The sequence below is a fragment of the Phoenix dactylifera genome, chromosome 8 (assembly GCF_051530095.1).
Source record: "Phoenix dactylifera cultivar Ajwa chromosome 8, Ajwa_hap1_PhDact_Kaust_v1.1, whole genome shotgun sequence".
Classification (NCBI taxonomy): Eukaryota; Viridiplantae; Streptophyta; class Magnoliopsida; order Arecales; family Arecaceae; genus Phoenix; species Phoenix dactylifera.
Window position 1 is genome coordinate 20,793,279 of NC_143197.1, and position 21,267 is coordinate 20,814,545.

The 21,267-nt window shown below is 41.7% G+C and overlaps 1 protein-coding gene across 3 annotated transcripts; it reads left to right on the plus strand.

Annotated features, from left to right (window-relative positions):
- Window positions 1–1,749: 1,749 nt before the first annotated feature.
- LOC103696672 (G-type lectin S-receptor-like serine/threonine-protein kinase At4g27290) lies at window positions 1,750–21,221 on the plus strand. Of its 3 annotated transcripts, XR_016396212.1 has the most exons (9): window positions 1,752–3,219; window positions 3,488–3,604; window positions 3,718–3,926; window positions 4,686–4,893; window positions 4,993–5,230; window positions 5,316–5,466; window positions 5,570–5,870; window positions 13,955–15,696; window positions 20,872–21,221. XR_016396212.1 is itself a non-coding variant. In XM_089924879.1 (8 exons), exons 1-8 carry the CDS (start codon window positions 1,932–1,934, stop codon window positions 13,374–13,376), a joined length of 2,535 nt encoding a protein of 844 aa, XP_089781005.1. In that variant the 5' UTR covers window positions 1,752–1,931; the 3' UTR covers window positions 13,377–13,398. The 3 variants fall into 3 exon arrangements, 2 of the variants coding, with proteins under 2 accessions (XP_017695981.4, XP_089781005.1); XM_089924879.1 differs by lacking the exons at window positions 13,955–15,696; window positions 20,872–21,221 and adding an exon at window positions 13,354–13,398; XM_017840492.5 differs by lacking the exons at window positions 13,955–15,696; window positions 20,872–21,221 and having other exon boundaries at window positions 1,750–3,219; window positions 5,570–6,020.
- The last annotated feature ends 46 nt before the right edge of the window (window positions 21,222–21,267 follow it).

The window sequence follows — 21,267 nt, forward strand, 5'->3', positions numbered from 1 at the left end:
TCCATCCCAGCTCACCATTACATATGCGCTCTGCATGGGCTCGAATGTCTTGTTCCAATCCACCTTCAATAGCCCCGTCACCCACCATCGGCCACCTCTCTAATCATGCCGACCTCTCCGGCTTCGAAGGCTCTTGTCATCATCACCCTCTTCGCGGCGGGAGCGCTTGATGGCTCAGGTCGTTATTTTACTACTTTTTCTTTCTCACTCCGCCACCCTCATGAATTTAAAATTTTCTTATTTTTCTGATTTTTCTTATATTTTCATAGTTTTTGAAAATAAAAAAATATTTATGATGTCATGATGTTATCATACTAAAAGGAAATAATAAAAATCACATTAATGGTACAACCTTCAATGCCCACATAATTTATGTGGTTTCCATCCTCCTCGTGGCCGGCACTAATGTAGATGCTGCTTCTGCAAACAGGAATTAAACAATTCATTTCTTTATCATTTCGATCTTTTCTAGCTAAGAATCTCTCTGCCTCTTACGAAAGCCCAAATTATAATTTACTACAGGTGCCACTTTTCTTAATTAGCGAGTCTTTTCGCACGCTAGTCAAGATAAAGACGCGAAAGCTAACCTTAAGCACGTCACGAGGAGGACATTTGATTGGATGATTCCAACCTTTTCACCGTTGAACTCCTCAACGCGAGTGGGTCGGATGGGCTACCTGCCTTGGAAAATACCCTTGGAGCAAATTGCAACTTCTTCTAGACGAAACAAAGGCAAACCACGGCTTGAAACCTACTTGATTTCATGTGTGTGCTTCATCTTTAAGTATTGTACATTTCAAGCAGCAGCCATTAATCCCTGATGTTCTGCTTGAAAGTGTTTCTTTTCTTTAGATAGTTCGCTTGACCCTTAAATTTAGGAGTACGGATTGCATCTTTCGTGCAAAAAAATAATTAATCTTCTTATGCGACATCAATCATTTGATCATACTTTGCACGTATCTCAAAGCACTCTGATCGATAGATCATGTAGCCGCTATTGAGCGATCCAATGGCGCACATCGGGGGGAAAAAAAACATCGGAAAAAAAAGGTGAATCATGATACAACTGGAATCCTAAACTTGGGTGTTTGTGTTGGTACGTAGTTCTCTCACAAGTAGCAAATAACACAACCATGTTTGAGCTGCTGTAGGATTCCATGAATTCTTTTTGATGGCTTCCAGCTGACACACAACCCAACCCGTAAGAAGGAAGAAAACCCAAATATCTTAACCTTTCGTCCGATATTTAAAGGTTGCAGAAGGTGAGTTTAAGGATGTTGGATCCCCATATTTAAGTCAACCACGAGAAGACCCAGAAGCTAGGGTAGGGTGAGCAGCCGATTCACCTTTAAAAAAAAAAAGAAGAAGACTCAGAAGCTTGCAAGACTAGCCTACCTCAAGCAACCACTATTTAGGTCTTATTAAAAAGCTTATACGGTTTAGCAAAAAAAAAAAAAAAGCTTATACGGCAACAGCACCTGTCCTTGTTAAGACTTAACTGTCCGCTTGTTCAAAAAGGTGTAAATTTTCTGTTTGATTTGGATACCATCCAAACTTGTCAACGCTTGGATTCGTTTTTTTCCACAAAAAAATAATCTTACCCGTTTGATTAATGCTATGTGGGATCAAGTTCATGCATAGAAAAAGTTTTTTGATATGTTACATGAGAAAATTGGTGTAAATTTGTTGCCAAACACAGCAGTAGTCGAGTATTAAGATACTGTAATCCATGTTGAGACAAGAAGAATAGCCTCTCTACTGGGGGCCCTGTATAGGTAATAAGTCAAGACACGCCCCAAGAAAAGATGGGTCATGATATCAGCATTGAAATGCTACTGGCAAACCCATGACAGAAGCATATGTGGTTAAATTCAGATCATTCTATGTTCTAGTTCTCAAAAAAGTATCGAAGTAGGGGTTTTGGCTTGCCAATGATGGGCGATAGAAGCAGCATCCATGGCTGCCGTGTTCTTCCTTTCTTGATTCTATTCACCATCAAATTTTCTCATTCAGCAGACACCCTGTTGCCAAACCAGTCAATTAAAGATGGAGAGACACTAGTTTCTGCCAACCGGACCTTTGCACTCGGATTCTTCAGCCCAAGCGGTTCGCTCAATCGCTATGTTGGGGTATGGTATCACAAGCTTCCAGTGCAGACGGTGGTATGGGTTGGCAACCGCGGACTGCCGGTGTTCGATACCTCTGGCTACCTTACCATTGATGGGAAAGGCAATCTGATCATTTTGGATAGCATTGGGAGATCGATCACCATAGCATCCAACTCTGGAGCAACCAATCTCACTGCTGCTACACTAACAGACACCGGCAATCTTGTTCTCAAAGAATGGAGTGATGGAAGAGAAGGACAAGCCTTGTGGCAGAGCTTTGACAATCCTACTGATACACTGATTCCTGGCATGAGAATGGGAATGCATGGAAAGCAGAATCGGTTTCTCACATCATGGACAAGCTCAGAAGATCCAGCTCAAGGTGACTTCTCTGTCGGGATCGATCCCAACGGCACTAAACAGTTCATCATCTGGAGGAAGGGTCAGGTCTACTGGAAGAGTGGGGTCTGGACTGGGAAGAACTTCAGCTCGGTCCCTGAAATGACACCAACTTACTACATCTATTTCAGCTACATGCCGACTTGGAATGGCGATTTCTATTCTTATTCTCTCAATGACAGTTCTAAACCGACAAGAACCGTGATGGATTTTTCAGGGCAGATCAAGCAAGTAGCTTGGGTAGAAACCTCACAGGAGTGGGTACAATTCTGGGCTGGACCGACGAATTATTCATGCGAGATTCCCACTAGCTGCGGAGCTAATGGCCTCTGCAACAACTATACTACTCCCACATGCAATTGTTTGGATGGGTTTGAGCCTAAGTCTGATCTTGCATGGAATTCAGGGAACTGGGCTGGAGGATGTGTGAGAAGAGAGATGCTAGAATGTGGAAATGGAGATGGATTTTTACAGCTGAAAGGGGTTAAGTTGCCAATCTTCTTCTTGGACACTGGCGTTTCAAGCATCGGCATCGAGGACTGTAAGGCGAAGTGTGCGCCGAACTGCTCCTGCACAGCTTATGCTTCAGCACATGAGAATGGAACTGGCTGCTTGTTATGGTTTGGGGACCTATTGGGTCTCCAAGCTCACCATGTTGCCACTCAAGACCTCTATGTTCGTTTGGCAGCTTCGGAGCTCAACCCCGCTGCAGGTAGGGCTCTCCGGTTGGGAATTCCCTGCAGAATTCATTTGGTTCCTTATTTCATTCGTGATTTGGTATCATCAAATAGTTGGTTTCTTTTATTTCTTTTTTTCCTTTATAATTTTTGATGTGGATGTCTCATCTATTGTTTGTTTGATCTCAGAATTTTTCCAATGCTAATTTATGTATAGAGATGACTAATTTCTTAAAAGCTTTGTTTCCCTCCGAAGTTAAATGTCTAGTTGAGAATTCAGTTGAATGCTGATTGGTAATTCAGATAATGGACGCAAGCAAAAGCTTTGGATAGCAATCATCATGCCAGTTTCAGTGGTGATAATTTTGTTACTGGGTGTTTTCTTATACTGTTGGCATAGGAAAAAGCTCCAATTGAAAGGTAATCTATGTTGGTTTGAAATAATTATAATGTTTTGGTAGGAAAAAATAGAGTAGTAAAAATTACTCATACCGATGAACTAAAAGAAAACTTCTTTCTTCTGTTCAAAACAGCCAAGCAAGAACTGAGCCAGGAACTTCAATTACTAGGAACAGATAATATTGCAGCAGCATCTCATAAACTCAGTGAAGGACCAATTGATGGCGAAGGCGAGAAAGTTCCTGATTGTCCTCTGTTCAGTTTTTCTACCTTATTAGCAGCAACTAATAACTTCTCTGCTTCTAATAAACTTGGAGAGGGTGGTTTTGGGCCTGTCTACAAGGTATCATTTCACCTCTTAATTTTAATTCTTTAGAATGCTAAAACGAAGCATACCTTGTGATTTCTTTTGTAGGTGGCCAGTTGTTTTAGATCCACCATGCAGGAAATCTGCTCTAGTATTCGAAACTGATTTAAGGCCAAGCAAGGCTTGATATATTTTGGCTGAGGATGTATATTTGGTGCGAGAGTCCTCTAAATACAAATTAATTCTCTCCTTCACCCCTCAGCTAACTTCTCAACAAAGTAGGGTTAGATACTGCTGCACCTAAGTTTTCCTCAAAAAAGCACCCCATAGCTAAGGGACCCTTTCAAATTGCCACTCCAGAGAGTGAACCACAGAAGAAAATGTTCCCCTCCTAAGAAAGTAACTAACCTTATCTTTGGATACCTGTTACCAAGGCCTAAAAGGATACAGTTTTCTTGATACCCAACTATGATGTTGTCATTGTAGAAACAAGTGCATCTCTGGCACCACTAAATAAATTAGAGCTTTAGCATCTAGTCCATTAGACGTTCTCCATCCCAACCTGGAAGTAGCCATGAGCCAAACAACGTGCTTTGCTCAATAACTTTAATGGTTATGCTCATAGGAATTGGTTTGTTCCCAAATAATTTTATGCTTCTCTGCTTGGAAATCCTTAAAATCTTCAAATTCCTAACTTTTTCTTGGTTCTTTTAGTGCATGAACATAATTCTACAACAGTATAAAGTGAGAACAAAATCCAAGTAAAGGTGTTTTTTTTTCTCAAATCTTTGTCAGGGTATGCTGGAGGGACATGAACTAGCGGTAAAAAGGCTTTCAAGAAGTTCGGGACAAGGAGTGGTGGAGTTCAGAAATGAGATATCTCTTATTGCCAATCTCCAGCACAGAAATCTTGTTAGGCTTCTTGGTTATTGCATTCAAGGGGAAGAGAAGTTGTTGATCTATGAGTACATGCCCAACAAGAGCTTGGACATCTACATCTTTGGTTAGTCATTATGGATGCGTCCTACTGTTGACATGCTATTTCCTTCTTCATATACAACTGAATCAGAATTGCTCATTATCATATTAATGGTGCCTGCAGATCCAATCAAGGGAGCAGAATTAGACTGGAAAAAGCGTCTTGACATCATTGAAGGGATTGCTCAAGGGCTTCTTTATCTCCACAAGTACTCGAGACTCAGAGTTATTCATAGAGATATGAAAGCCAGCAACATACTTCTGGATGGTGAAATGAACCCGAAGATATCGGACTTTGGAACGGCAAGGATCTTTGAAAGGAATGAATCACAGGCGAATACAAACAGGGTGGTCGGTACATAGTAAGATATCGATTCTTCCATAATTTTATTTGTTCACAAAATGTAAGTGCTCATATTAGTTACTAAAAGGCATTGTTGAATTCAGTGGTTACATGTCTCCTGAGTATGCAATGGAGGGCCTCTTCTCCGAGAAGTCCGATGTTTTCAGCTTTGGTGTTCTGCTTTTAGAGATTCTCAGCGGCAAGAAGAACAGAAATCTTCATTGGCAAAACCAATCTCTAAACCTTCTTGGATACGTAAGGAATTGATATATATATACACACACTCTAATTTTCATTGGTTTTTCGCAATGAACCTTGTTTTAATTTCATAGGATTTTGACAAAGTTGACATTAGCAGGCCTGGGAACTATGGAAAGAAGGGAACATCTTGGAGCTGATGGACCCATTGTTAGGTGACCTCTGCCATTTGGAAGGGTACTCAAGATGCATTCAAGTGGCTCTTCTGTGTGTGCAAGATGTCCCTGAAGACAGACCAACCATGTCAGAAGTTGTTTCCCTGCTGAGTAATGAAAGCATATCTCCGAAAAGTCCTAAAAAACCTATTTTCTCTTTTGGAAGAACTATGGAAATAGTTTGTCTGCCTTCGAGCACGAGAGAGGAATGCACTGCAAATGATATAACTGTTTCAGCTATGGAAGGTAGATAGAACTACATTCCTCAGGTCTTTGTTTATTTCATGTTAGTCGCAACAAAATGAATGGAATTTGTTTATTAATTTCTTCCCTATTCAATCTTTCGTATTATGTGTAATCCCTCCAATTTTTATATATGCATATTAATCCCTATAATCTTATAGTTCCAACAAATTCGAAGCCCTTCACGATAATTCCAATGAATTGTTCTAACACTGCAATAGATAGTTAATCTGGACTATGAATGTTTTGCATGAAGCATGATATATGGATGAACTGTCTTCAGAACTTACGATTTCATTGTTCTAAAATCTAAAGCATAATTTACAGAACCTCAAGCCGAGGTAATGTTCCAACCAAAATGATGAAGCCAGACTACAACTGTTGCAAGACATTATTTATTATCTTATTTTATGTAGATTCAATGCACAATTAAAATGAGATGCAGAAACTGAATAATATGAGCAAACTAATTACTTGTCAAGAGCCTATTTTGTAGCGTATAACTTATTAGGTCAGCCCTAATCAACCAACTTAATGATATCAGTGCCGCCCTAGTTTTCAACGTGCTAAGCTGCAGTTTGTGCAACAGTTTTAAGTTGCATGTATACTTCCATGATCTAAAATTCTCTTGATGTTATTAACCTTCGATCTTGGTTTACATTATGTTAAAATTAAATCAGAATATATAGGAAGGAATATATTGCCAGCTAGGGTTAATCCAATATACCTAGTGTAGTTTGTGCATCAATGTCCGGTATGCATACTATTATGCAAACAAACTTTAATGAATTAAATTTATATATTAAGGGCTGATATTATGATCTCAAAATCTCTAATTTTAAATAGGTCTTATGGGGATAAACACCAAATTTTATCAGCTTTAAATTTCAACATGTAATTAATGTAAATAAGTTACCCGATACAATCCAGTTAGGAAGTACCATGACTAGTTGTCCTCAATACCTATCAAAAGGTCAGAGGTGACTATGTTAGAAAGCTAAGTTGTGAGTTGCATAAGTCTTAGATTAAAAATATTAATCTAGATATTTTTCTTAATTTTATTTCAGATTGGATAATTATAATGATTGGAAACTTGAAGGCAAACTAAACTAGTTCCAGGGGCAAGTGTGCTAATTAGCAAGTTGTTTGAGCTTTGTCACTTGTTTTCCTTCATTGCTTATTTTAAATCAGCTATCTGCCAAGATAATTGATGGACTATTTACATGTATCATTGGATGATGTCAAGTGAGAAGACTATCAGGATTAGCATCATGAGATGATAGTTTTATTGGATTGGTGGAACTAATCCAGATCTAATAATAAAAGGGAATTGTTCTATTCAGAGGGAGGTTATGATCTCATCAAGAATATCTTTCGATAAAATCCTATATTTATCGGTTTTCCTGTAATAGATGGACTATAGTGTATATTTTGTACATGAGATTACTTACCCTTGCAGGTGGATATTTTAGTGGTAAGTGCCATATGGTATTGTTTTGGAAGATGACGTGAATGTATGCAATTGTTCTTTTATTTGGTGGTTTAATTTAAAATTCCTAACATCCAATATTTGTCTAATGTAAAGGGATGAGGCATTACCTTTTCACCTATGGGCTATTTATTTTCTTTTGTTTCTTTTTTGGCATCAAAAGACTACATGGATTTGATCAAGATGCACTAGAGTGGTGCTGCAGGATAGATCAACTACTGCAAGAATTTATTTGTGGTTGTAACTGCAGCACAACCATCACCATATAGGGTTATGAATTATTGCTTTATTATTATTTACTAGTTAATTACATGTAGTTTTGCCCATCTAGATGCCATTCTTATGAAGTATATTATTGCAAGCATGCGTGTGTGATACATTATTATTGTTATATGCATTGTTAGTATCCCTATGATTAAATCACTAAAGCTCGCTTATTTTTGCAATGAGAGTTTATGTTAAGCATATATGAGGGTTTATACATTAAGCCATCGTAGCCATCCACTATCTACTCTATGTGTAAGGTCAACCCTTTTTTTATTAGTACACTTATAATAGTGCATCAATTAGGAAAGAGCTATTGAATCTGAGTACATGACCTTGTAGAGTTCGTCAGGATATCTTGACTCTAGACCAAGTTGGTGGGTCAGGCTTAACTAATGGGCACAACAGTGACTCTTAGACATGAGGCTTTGTACTTTATAGGGGTTGAGACCGAAGGTTGAGTGTCCTACCTAGTGTTAGTCTCACATTGACTAATAAAAGGGATTTTATATGGGTTTATTTATCTGGGCTAGTCCTCCTAACAGCTTAAGCTTTTGGACTATGAGTCTATGACAAGTAGTATCAGAGCCTAGCCGATTATATGTGGCAACCTTTATAAGTCATGTGGGCCCCTCATTGGGGGATATATCAGGATCGAGGAGGACCTCATAAGGTTGAGTAGAACTTGGGGCATTGGTGGGCTCCCATCTCTCGAGGAGGAGCCAACCATGACTAGAGCATTATGAGATTGGATAGGGGAGATTGTCATAGTCCCACATTGACTAATAAAAGAGGTTCCATATGGGTTCCTTAGCCTGGGTTGGTTCTCCTAACAACCTAAATTTCTAGGTGAAGTTTCTAGGTGGTGAGTCCATGACATTAAGGTATCTTAGTGTTGATGACGGTATTCACAACATTAGTATTCACCAAAAGGTAGAACTAATAGTTGCTATCCACTCCATCAAGTGGGCCTCATATAAGAGTGGATATACTATAAGTTGGAGAACTCAATAGCTTACATCAAGGAGTCAATGCATTGAGGGACTGTACTAAATTTTGGTAGAGAGGTATTGTATGGGCGAAATAAGTTTGAGTAGAGGAATAAGTTTAGTAGAGAAATAAGTTTGAGTTTAAAATTGGACCTGGTCTAAATTCTAGATTGTGTCAGGGCCTTGTATTTTTCAATCCAACCTCGGTTATATATCTTCTAGGTTTAGTTTGGGCCAACAAAAAGCGGCTTAATCTAAACCAAACACGATCCGGCCTGATCCAAAAACCAAATCATATAAACTTCCTTCTTCTTTACTATAAATATCTTTCTTAATTCATTGAATGAACTTTTATTTAAACTAATTCCCTTTTTCATCTCAACAACTACATCTCCTCTCATCTATTTTCACTTGATTAAATTCAAATGTATATATTTCATTATTTATTTTGATGCATTCTTATTTATAATACTCTCAAGTATATCAATATATGTATATATTTTGAAAATCATAATTTCTAAGCTTAAGAATGATCAATTACTTGGATGATTGAAAAGTTTGAGTGAAAATTCAAGTTTAACTTAGTCCTTCCTATTTTTATTTAAATTTTACTGTCTATATTTAATTTTTAATAATTATATTTTAGATGTAATAGAATAGCTAGATGCTTGACTCGAATTGAAAATCCAACCTAAGATGGTCTTGACCCAAACCAGAACATTTCAAATTGGATCATGTTCATACTTAACTCCGAGCTAATTCAAATAACATGATAGGTCTTAGATCGTTTTCATCAACCCTACCTGATCCGACCCAACCAAATCAACTAACGAGTTGAGTTTGGGGATCTAAATCATGACTCAAATATAAAATTGAGTTAGGTCGTGATCCGTTTGTAGCCCTAACAAGGAGATCATTAGAAGGAAAATAAGATGGTGATTATTGGAGTGGTTGGAATTTTGAACTAGCCTCCTATGATTCAATTGGAACTGTATTACTTTAAATTTGAATTTGGGTGGCTCTACCATTGATTTTTCTCCACCAGTGAAGGATACTGATATCTTTCTAGGTAGCCTCTTTTGGGAAAGCAAGGTCAACTATGGTTGAGGGAACCCATAATATTATCCAACTAAATTGAGATAATCTTCGCTTAATGGGTAGCATTGTCATTCCTATTTGCAAACTCGATACTCGACCCAACCCTGATTAGATCTTATCCAAACCCTATAATAAATGGATTGGGTATGGAATTAGAGTTGAACTCATTTAGATTTTGTCAATGTGCCTAAGTTTGAGTTTTTTTATATCTAACCTGACCCAAACCTCCATAAATTACTTGGTTTCTATCACCCATGCCTATGCATACAAAAACACCTACATATATGCATGCATACATATATCAAATACAATATTAGTTTTATTTATATTCTTTCACTTGAAAAATAAAAATAATGATATATTATTTAAGTATTGTGCACCTTTTAATTTTTGTCCATTATTTTATATAGTTTACCATCAAGTGCTTATTACTCATGATTTAATTTTCTTAATATGTATTAAATATTTCATTAGTAAGCTTCCCCAAAGATGGATATTGTTCGGCTCAAATAACTCTTTAAGATATCATATTAGATACCTAGTGGATATTCAAACCCAAACCTGATACATATTTTTACTCCACGAACCTGGACCAACCCTTTCCCTCAATGGACAAGTTATAGAACAAATGTTAGGCCTGAATCTGCTATGAGCACAGATCTGGGTTTAGAAGATCTTGGACCCAATATCATTTCTATTATGGGAGAATTGAGCCATGTAGATGTCCCTCAGCTGATGCAACATTATATATATATATATATATATATATATATATATATATATATATATATATATATATATATATATATATATATATATATATATATATATATATATATATATTGTAACAATTCAGGATCTCACCCAAAATGGCTAGCCGGAAGGTATTATTTGGATTCCTTGATCCTGTATAAGTACTCAAGATCTATCCAGCGAATAACCGATGTGGGACTAAACACACGCCCGTACGAGTCCTCACATACTCCCCCTGTTCAAGCCCTGACGTCCTCGTCAGGCTAAGGGTTCAAATCTATTCAAATCTAATCACGAACACCACGATTGGCCTGTAGTCAGCCCCAATGAATCCGTGCTGCAGTGTCCCCTAGTCCACATAGGTTATGGGCCGGGTCCGCTCTGATACCATTTGTAACAACCCAGGACCTCACCCAAAATGGCTAGTCGGAAGGTATTATTTGGGTTCCTTGATCCTATATAAATACCCAAGATCTACCCAGCGAAAAACCGATGTGGGACTAAACACGGTCCTCACAGACCCGTGCGGGCGTGTGTTTAGTCCCACATCGGTTATTCGCTGGGAAGATCTTGAGTACTTATACAGGATCAAGGAACCCAAATAATACCTTCTGGCTAGCTATTTTGGGTGAGATCCTGGATTGTTACAAATGGTATCAGAGCGGACCCGGCCCATAACCTATGTGGACTAGGGGACACTGCAGCACGGATCCATTGGGGCTAATCACGGGCCAATCGTCGTATTTGTGATTAGATTTGAATAGATTTGAACCCTTAGCCTGACGAGAACGTCAGGACTTGAACGGAAGGAGTATGTGAGGACTCGTGCGGGCGTGTGTTTAGTCTCACATCGGTTATTCGCTGGGTAGATCTTGGGTATTTATACAGGATCAAGGAACCCAAATAATAACTTCCGGCTAGCCATTTTGGGTGAGGTCCTAGGTTGTTACATATATTGCTAAGTTTAAATCCATCTATTTTAGACCGAACCTCTCCAAAAGCAAATAATTTAGATTCTACTCTGATTCCCATTGAGAAGTTGGGCCTGCGGCAATGGATCTTAATGGCCTGATCAAATTTGGGTCAATCCAATAGAGCTTCACCTAACTCCAAGAAATTCCTGTGGACCAAGGTTTTAAATAATGCATTATACTGTTACAATGGCCCCTTAATGTAACAACTACCGATTTGAAGTCAGTATTAATAGTTCCATTTCGGGCGGTTAAAACAGTTATAATGGTCATTATTTGCCTCAAAAAATAGCATTTTAAATTAGTATTTAGATAGTAACCATTACAATGACTGTTGTAACATTGCTATATGGGAAATAATAAGCAATAACTGGAAAATATTGGCATTGTCTTTCGCGCTGAATAAAAGATATTACTTTTTGTTGTATAATCACTTTTGAGGGAAAGTTTAATATATGAAAATTTAATTTTGAAAATACTAGTATTTCTTACAAATGAAAATAATTGCTATTATTTCTGTTATAAGGGTCTGTTACAATGGTAAAGACTATAATGGCAAGCAGCACCGGATTCATGAAGTTGCTCTTTGCAGAGATCGTAATTAAGGTGATGGACCTCCCCTGTCATTAAGCCTAATTAGGGCCTCCCCTGTCATCCATCACCAAACTTACTCTTCAAGTTCTAACCACTATGGCAGCTAAGCTGTGCACATTAAGCCTAATTAGGGCCTCTCCTCCTTAACTTTGCAAAGGGTTCATGGATTGGCACACTCCTTGTCAAGATATTGAATTGTACGCAAATTACAACTAAAAGTTTGTTAGTTTGCAAAGCAGCATGTGTGAGACACGGGGCTGAAGTCGGCAGCCCTCGCCGACTTCAGCCCCGATTCATTTGGGGAAGGAGCCGGAACAGAGGATCGCGTGGGCGATCCTCTCCGGCTCCTCCGGAGGGGCAAACAAGGCAAGGGCGCCGCGAGATCCCCGCGGCGCCCCTCCTAGTCCATCCACGGCCGATCCACGGCCGTGAATCGGCCGTGGATCTCGCTTGACATCGCGGCGGAGAACCGTTGCGATGGGGCTATAAAGCCCCATCTACTTCTTCCCTAGGGCACCACCGAACCCCCTCCTCTCCTCCTCCTCCCTCTTCCTCCTCTGATCTTGCCTCCCAAGTGGCTGGCGGGCCGCCGGATCCACCACCATCACACCCGTGCCCTCCCCTGTTTTGGGATCTACTTCCCTTTCGGAAAGCGTCGCCGCCGCCGCCGCTTGACGCCGGACCGAGCCTCCCTTGGCCGAGACCCACCACCTCCGTCGACCGCCGGTGAGCTTTCCTCCTTCTTGCCTTCGTTTTCATGCCAAATAACATGATGTTTCTTCCCTGTTTTGGCCCCATGAACCGAGACCATTCTCGGTTGTTTTCTTCACGCCGAGAGCCGCAGCGGCCGCCGGCCACCACCATGATCGGCTGGCCATCGATCGAGCGACGGCCCCCAGCCGCCTAGGCCGGCCACCCAGGCCGACCACCCCGTTTTTTTTCCCCTTCCTCTCTCGGTTTCCATCTCCCCTGTCCATGGGGAGTTTGGGGGAAGAAGGAGGCCCATCACGGGCCAAACTGGGCCCGTTGGGCCCTGTCCATTTCAGGCCCAACTTGGGCCCAGTCCAGCCCGGTTAGGCCCAGTTGGGCCATACCCTATATGGGCCCAATTTGGGTCTATTTGAAATCCGAACCCGAAATCCAGTTCAACGCCGGATCCGAAACCCGGAACCCGAAATCCGAACCCATTGGGCCGTGCCCAATATGGGCCTATCGGGCCATGCCCATTATGGGCTAACTATGGGCCCTGTTGGGCCGTGTCCAATAATATTATTTTTAAATTTTTGCTTAATTCTGATATTAACAAAGAATTAATTAAATTTAAACAGGTGAACCTGATCCGCCTATCTGAAGCAGGAATTAAGCGAGAAGAGGTAAGTGACTTAATACTTCAAGTGTGATTTTCAAATAAATATATTAAATTCTGAAATAGGTTTTGTATTTAGTAAAATGGGTCTGGCATTTCATTTGAAAATTTTGCTCTGAAATCCGTAAACTATGACTGAAAAATTTATGAAATCTATTTTTATAAATATATATTCTCAGCATGGCTATGATCTGTTCTGTTCTGCTCTGGCCCCGCCAATGGGGATTATACGTTGGACCTGTCGACTTGTATTCTGTGAGGAACCGGTTTCGACACCGCGCCACCGGTGATTAGAATAGTGGTTTCTGGACACCGTTTCCACCGGTGACTAATAATAGTGGTTTCTGGCACTCTGTGCAACCCATGCCACTGGGTTACGTGGCCGTAGCCTATCATGTTGAGATTATGATATCAGAGTTTTATAAAAACAAAAATGATATTATTTGTGATTTGTTTCAAACATTATCCTGTATTTTGATCTGATATGCTCTGACCCCACTCTGGGGTATTTTGTTGCTTACTGGGCTAGTGTAGCTCATTATTCTGTATTCTCCATTTTTCAGATCCAGAGGCTTGATCGCACGGGATTGGGGAGTGCGTTAGAGATTTTCGATGATTCTTCAGTTATTGGCATTTTAGTTAGTTTAGTTTGGACATTTGAATTATGTTGGCATATGTTATTTTGGAATTTTGTAAGACTGCTTTTGAATGATTTTAAGTATTTTGTCAACTTTTAAGCATCTGCTATTAATCCTTAAATAAAGTCTTGAACATCTGTATCTGCTTTGATGTAATCCGATGCCTTGCACGCCTGCGCGGCCCGCCGTGCGGGCGTGCGGCGTCTGCCGCGCCTCAGGCTCGGGGCGTGACAGATTTGGTGGTATCAGAGCTCGGTTTAAGATCACTAGGGATTGTAACTGAAACAATTATATTGAGCCTAAGTTTTAGGATTCGTAGGATCCGTCAGAAAGGTTGAGAGATGGGTAGGAACCAGATAAGGGGATAATGTTTATTTATTTTATTAACTATTTCGTATTATTCTGTTTGGATGATTTTATAATATCTATATATTTTTACTGAATCAGAATGCCTCCTCGTTGTGTCCGTAGCCTGAATCGGATGGTCAGGGGCCCTCGGGGAAGAGCCCCTACTAACCAAGCGGGCGAGGCACCGCATAACTCAGGGACCCAGGGTCAATCAACTCCAGAAGCTGCCGCCGGAAATCAAACTCGGGTGCTCGAACTGATCGAGGAGGTCGTCGGGTTAGTACGCCAACAGAGGCAACAACCTCAGCAACCAGTCCAGCAGGATGTTGCTCCTCCTGAGCAAAGAAGGAGTATAGCAGAATTCAAGAGAATGGCACCTTCGGCTTTTAAAGGCACCACTAGTCCTCAAGAGGCCGAAACCTGGATTAATGAAATGGAGAAAGCCTTCAGGGCAATGGAGTGCACCGATGAAGAGAAGGTCAGATTTGCCACCTATATGCTTCAGGACCGAGCTCATCATTGGTGGATGTCTGTGGAGCGCACATTGGCACCCGAGCATGAGGCGCTTACCTGGCAGAGATTCCGCACAGCATTCTACTCCAAGTATTTTCCCTCCAGTCGCCTGAGGGAGCTGGAGAGGGAATTTCTCAATCTGAATCAAGGAACTATGACTGTGGATGAGTATGAGGCAGAGTTTGACAGGCTATCTCGGTTTGCTCCCACCCTCGTCATGGATGCAGAGTCTCAGATGAGGAGATTTGAAGAAGGATTGAAGCCTCACTTACGTCGGAGTTTGGCCGCAATAAACTCGACAAACAATGATGATCGGGTAGATAGGGCTAAGAATCTGGAAATTGTCTGGAAAGAAACCTATGATGCCAAAGATAAGAAACAAAAGAAGAGAAGCAGAGATTATGATGCTCGCAGTGGACAGAATTCTAGCAAAACTGCAAAATCACATAACCAATCTTGGCAATCAGGGAAGCAAGGATCTGATGGAAAGACTATTCAGCAAGAGAAGCAGAAGTGTGATGCATGTGGTGGTATGCATAAGACTGAACACTGTAGACGATTATCTGGTGCCTGTTTTAGATGCGGCCAGCAGGGTCATAAGGTAGCTGAGTGTCCTCAACAGGACCTTCGATCAGTTCAGAGGCCTCAAACTTCAAGAAACCAGCAAGTGCAAGCTTCTCCTGCTCCGGCTCAATCAGCTCAGCCTTCTTCTCCTAAGCAGCAGAAAGGGGGGAGACTGCGCACACAGGGTCGTATTTATGCACTGACTCAGCAGGATGCTCAGGCATCCAACACGGTGGTGTCAGGTACATTGCCAGTTGCTTCTGTTTATGCTCATATACTATTTGATTCTGGTGCTACGCATTCCTTTGTGTCATCTACATTTGTGCAAAAACATGACCTGCCTTGTGTGCAATTAGAGTATGATCTGCATGTTAGCACTCCTGCAGGGAGTGGGATGATTGGTAATCAGGTCTGCAAGACTTGTCCAATTCGGATTGTAGGTAGAGACTTGCCTGCTGATTTAATAGTTATAGATATGCATGACTTTGACATAATCCTCGGTATGGACTGGTTAGCATCACAATTTGCCACCATTAATTGCCATGAGAAACGGGTAAACTTTCAGATCCCCGGAGATACCGAATTCAGCTTCGTAGGGAGTGGTGCTTATACCTCCCCTCGAGTTGTCTCCGCTATGCAAATTAAGCGGCTGCTTAGAAAGGGGAGTATGGCGTATATTGCCACAGTGGTTGACACCAGACAATCAGATCAAAGATTGGAAGATATTCGAGTAGTGAATGAATACCCTGATGTCTTTCCGGAAGACCTTCCTGGCTTGCCACCAGATAGAGAAATTGAATTTGCAATTGATTTAATTCCTAGTACCACACCAATCTCTAAGACCCCCTATAGAATGGCTCCAGCTGAAATGAAAGAATTAAAGGAGCAGTTGCAGGATCTTCTTGATAAGGGTTTCATCAGACCTAGTGTTTCACCTTGGGGAGCTCCAGTCTTATTTGTAAAGAAGAAAGATGGTAGTATGAGATTATGTATTGATTATCGAGAGATAAATAAAGCAACAATAAAGAACAAGTATCCTCTACCAAGAATTGATGACTTATTTGATCAGTTAAAGGGTGCTCAGATATTCTCTAAAATTGATCTTCGTTCTGGGTACCATCAATTAAAGATAAGGGCTGAAGATGTGCCTAAAACTGCTTTTCGTACTCGCTATGGGCACTATGAATTTTTGGTCATGCCTTTTGGACTGACAAATGCCCCTGCAGCTTTTATGGATCTGATGAACAGGGTGTTCAGACCCTTTCTGGACAAATTTGTAGTAGTCTTTATTGATGATATCTTGATCTATTCTGGGAGTCAGGCCGAGCATGAGCAACATTTGAGGTTAGTACTGGAAACCCTAAGACAAGAGCAGTTGTATGGTAAGTTGAAGAAAAGTGAATTCTGGCTAGACAGTGTGATGTTCCTAGGGCATGTAATATCTAAAGAGGGTATCTATGTGGATCCAAAGAAGATCGAGGCAGTGGTCAACTGGAGCAGACCCAATAGTGTTACTGAGATTCGCAGCTTCTTGGGCCTAGCAGGATATTATAGACGATTTGTTGAGGATTTTTCCTCTATTGCTGCATCTTTGACCCGACTAACTCGTAAAGGAGTTAAGTTTGAGTGGTCAGGTAAATGTGAACAGAGCTTCCAGGAGCTTAAGCAACGTTTGGTGTCCGCTCCCATCCTTACCCTTCCCTCTAGTGGCGAAGGTTATACCATCTACAGTGATGCCTCAAAGAAAGGATTGGGTTGTGTACTGATGCAGAATGATAAGGTTATTGCATATGCTTCCCGACAATTAAAGTCATATGAGGAGAACTACCCCGTTCATGATCTGGAACTTGCTGCTGTTGTGTTTGCATTAAAAATTTGGAGACATTATTTATATGGTGAATCTTGTAAGGTGTACACTGATCACAAAAGTTTGAAATACCTTTTTACCCAGAAGGAACTAAACATGAGACAGAGAAGATGGTTAGAGTTACTGAAGGATTATGATTTGTCTATTCATTACCATCCGGGAAAAGCTAATGTGGTAGCAGATGCACTGAGCAGAAAATCCACTGGTAGTATTGCTGCCTTACTCACCTCTCAGAGGAAAATTCTGGAAGATCTGAGGAGAGCAGAAATTGAGGTATGTTGGCATGACTCCGATGCACAATTGGCAAACTTACGTGTCCAACCTACCTTGATAGAGAAGATCAGGATTGCTCAAGCAGATGACCCTCAGTTGCAAAAGCTTAGAAGTGATATTGAATCAGGTTCTCAATCAGAATTCAGACTTCATGAGGATGGATCATTGAGATACAGGAACAGAATGTGTATTCCAAATGACTCCGATTTAAAGAATGAAATTATGAAGGAAGCTCATAATACTGGATATACAGTGCATCCTGGGGGTACTAAGATGTATAAGGATTTGAAAGGTACATTTTGGTGGAATAATATGAAGAGAGAAATTGCACAATTTGTAGCTCGGTGTTTGACATGTCAGCAAGTTAAAGCAGAGCATCAAAGACCGGCAGGGTTGTTGCAGCCCCTACCACTTCCTGAATGGAAGTGGGAACACATCACTATGGACTTCGTCTCCGGGTTGCCTCGCACTCTTAAAGGTTATGATGCTATATGGGTGATTGTGGACAGATTGACAAAGTCGGCACACTTTTTGGCATTCAAAGTAGGAATGACCTTGGAAAAGTTTGCAGAGCTCTACATTGAACAAATAGTGAGGTTGCATGGAGTACCCGTATCCATTGTTTCCGATAGGGACTCGCGGTTTGTATCTCACTTTTGGAGTAGTTTGCATAAAGCCTTGGGGACCACTCTGAGCTTCAGCACAGCTTGCCACCCTCAGACTGATGGCCAATCAGAAAGAACCATTCAGACCTTGGAAGATATGCTAAGAGCTTGTGTAATGGATATGAAAGGTTCTTGGGACCGTCACTTGCCTTTGGTTGAGTTTGCATATAATAACAGTTACCAGGCAAGTATTCAAATGGCACCTTATGAGGCTCTATATGGAAGAAAGTGTAGATCACCTATCTGTTGGGATGATGTTGGTGAAAGAAAAATTATGGGCCCCGAGATTGTGCAACAAACAGTAGAGAAGATCCAGCTGATCAGGGGACGCCTTCGGATAGCTCAGAGCAGACAGAAAAGTTATGCAGATAATAGAAGAAGGGAATTAGAATTTCAGGTCGGAGATCATGTGTTTCTGAAAGTGTCTCCTACTAAAGGGGTGATGCGATTTGGAATACGCGGAAAACTTAGTCCACGCTATGTCGGCCCCTTTGAGATTCTGGAAAGAGTAGGGGCAGTGGCCTACAAATTGGCACTTCCACCTTCACTGTCTGGAGTTCACAATGTTTTTCATGTTTCCATGCTAAGAAAGTATATTCCAGATATGAGCCATGTGGTAGAAGTGGCTCCCTTGCAGCTTAGAGAAGATTTGACATATCCTGAGCAGCCTGTACGTGTGGTTGATAGAAGAGAGCAAGTGTTGAGGAGGCGCACGATTCCTTATGTTAAGATCCAGTGGAGCCATCACTCAGAACGAGAGGCCACGTGGGAGTTGGAGGACGAGATGAAGGAAAAATATCCGGACCTTTTTGCAAACTAAGGTATGTTAAATTTCGAGGACGAGATGAAGGAAAAATATCCGGACCTTTTTGCAAACTAAGGTATGTTAAATTTCGAGGACGAAATTTTTTTTTAGGGGGGAAGAATGTGAGACACGGGGCTGAAGTCGGCAGCCCTCGCCGACTTCAGCCCCGATTCATTTGGGGAAGGAGCCGGAACAGAGGATCGCGTGGGCGATCCTCTCCGGCTCCTCCGGAGGGGCAAACAAGGCAAGGGCGCCGCGAGATCCCCGCGGCGCCCCTCCTAGTCCATCCACGGCCGATCCACGGCCGTGAATCGGCCGTGGATCTCGCTTGACATCGCGGCGGAGAACCGTTGCGATGGGGCTATAAAGCCCCATCTACTTCTTCCCTAGGGCACCACCGAACCCCCTCCTCTCCTCCTCCTCCCTCTTCCTCCTCTGATCTTGCCTCCCAAGTGGCTGGCGGGCCGCCGGATCCACCACCATCACACCCGTGCCCTCCCCTGTTTTGGGATCTACTTCCCTTTCGGAAAGCGTCGCCGCCGCCGCCGCTTGACGCCGGACCGAGCCTCCCTTGGCCGAGACCCACCACCTCCGTCGACCGCCGGTGAGCTTTCCTCCTTCTTGCCTTCGTTTTCATGCCAAATAACATGATGTTTCTTCCCTGTTTTGGCCCCATGAACCGAGACCATTCTCGGTTGTTTTCTTCACGCCGGGAGCCGCAGCGGCCGCCGGCCACCACCATGATCGGCTGGCCATCGATCGAGCGACGGCCCCCAGCCGCCTAGGCCGGCCACCCAGGCCGACCACCCCGTTTTTTTTCCCCTTCCTCTCTCGGTTTCCATCTCCCCTGTCCATGGGGAGTTTGGGGGAAGAAGGAGGCCCATCACGGGCCAAACTGGGCCCGTTGGGCCCTGTCCATTTCAGGCCCAACTTGGGCCCAGTCCAGCCCGGTTAGGCCCAGTTGGGCCATACCCTATATGGGCCCAATTTGGGTCTATTTGAAATCCGAACCCGAAATCCAGTTCAACGCCGGATCCGAAACCCGGAACCCGAAATCCGAACCCATTGGGCCGTGCCCAATATGGGCCTATCGGGCCATGCCCATTATGGGCTAACTATGGGCCCTGTTGGGCCGTGTCCAATAATATTATTTTTAAATTTTTGCTTAATTCTGATATTAACAAAGAATTAATTAAATTTAAACAGGTAAACCTGATCCGCCTATCTGAAGTAGGAATTAAGCGAGAAGAGGTAAGTGACTTAATACTTCAAGTGTGATTTTCAAATAAATATATTAAATTCTGAAATAGGTTTTGTATTTAGTAAAATGGGTCTGGCATTTCATTTAAAAATTTTGCTCTGAAATCCGTAAACTATGACTGAAAAATTTATGAAATCTATTTTTATAAATATATATTCTCAGCATGGCTATGATCTGTTCTGTTCTGCTCTGGCCCCGCCAATGGGGATTATACGTTGGACCTGTCGACTTGTATTCTGTGAGGAACCGGTTTCGACACCGCGCCACCGGTGATTAGAATAGTGGTTTCTGGACACCGTTTCCACCGGTGACTAATAATAGTGGTTTCTGGCACTCTGTGCAACCCATGCCACTGGGTTACGTGGCCGTAGCCTATCATGTTGAGATTATGATATCAGAGTTTTATAAAAACAAAAATGATATTATTTGTGATTTGTTTCAAACATTATCCTGTATTTTGATCTGATATGCTCTGACCCCACTCTGGGGTATTTTGTTGCTTACTGGGCTAGTGTAGCTCATTATTCTGTATTCTCCATTTTTCAGATCCAGAGGCTTGATCGCACGGGATTGGGGAGTGCGTTAGAGATTTTCGATGATTCTTCAGTTATTGGCATTTTAGTTAGTTTAGTTTGGACATTTGAATTATGTTGGCATATGTTATTTTGGAATTTTGTAAGACTGCTTTTGAATGATTTTAAGTATTTTGTCAACTTTTAAGCATCTGCTATTAATCCTTAAATAAAGTCTTGAACATCTGTATCTGCTTTGATGTAATCCGATGCCTTGCACGCCTGCGCGGCCCGCCGTGCGGGCGTGCGGCGTCTGCCGCGCCTCGGGCTCGGGGCGTGACAGCATGCGAGGCAAAAGCTTAAACGAAAGAAAGCAACGTGCAGATTTTCTTCATATCCATGCAGAACTAGATTATTTTGTTTATTTATT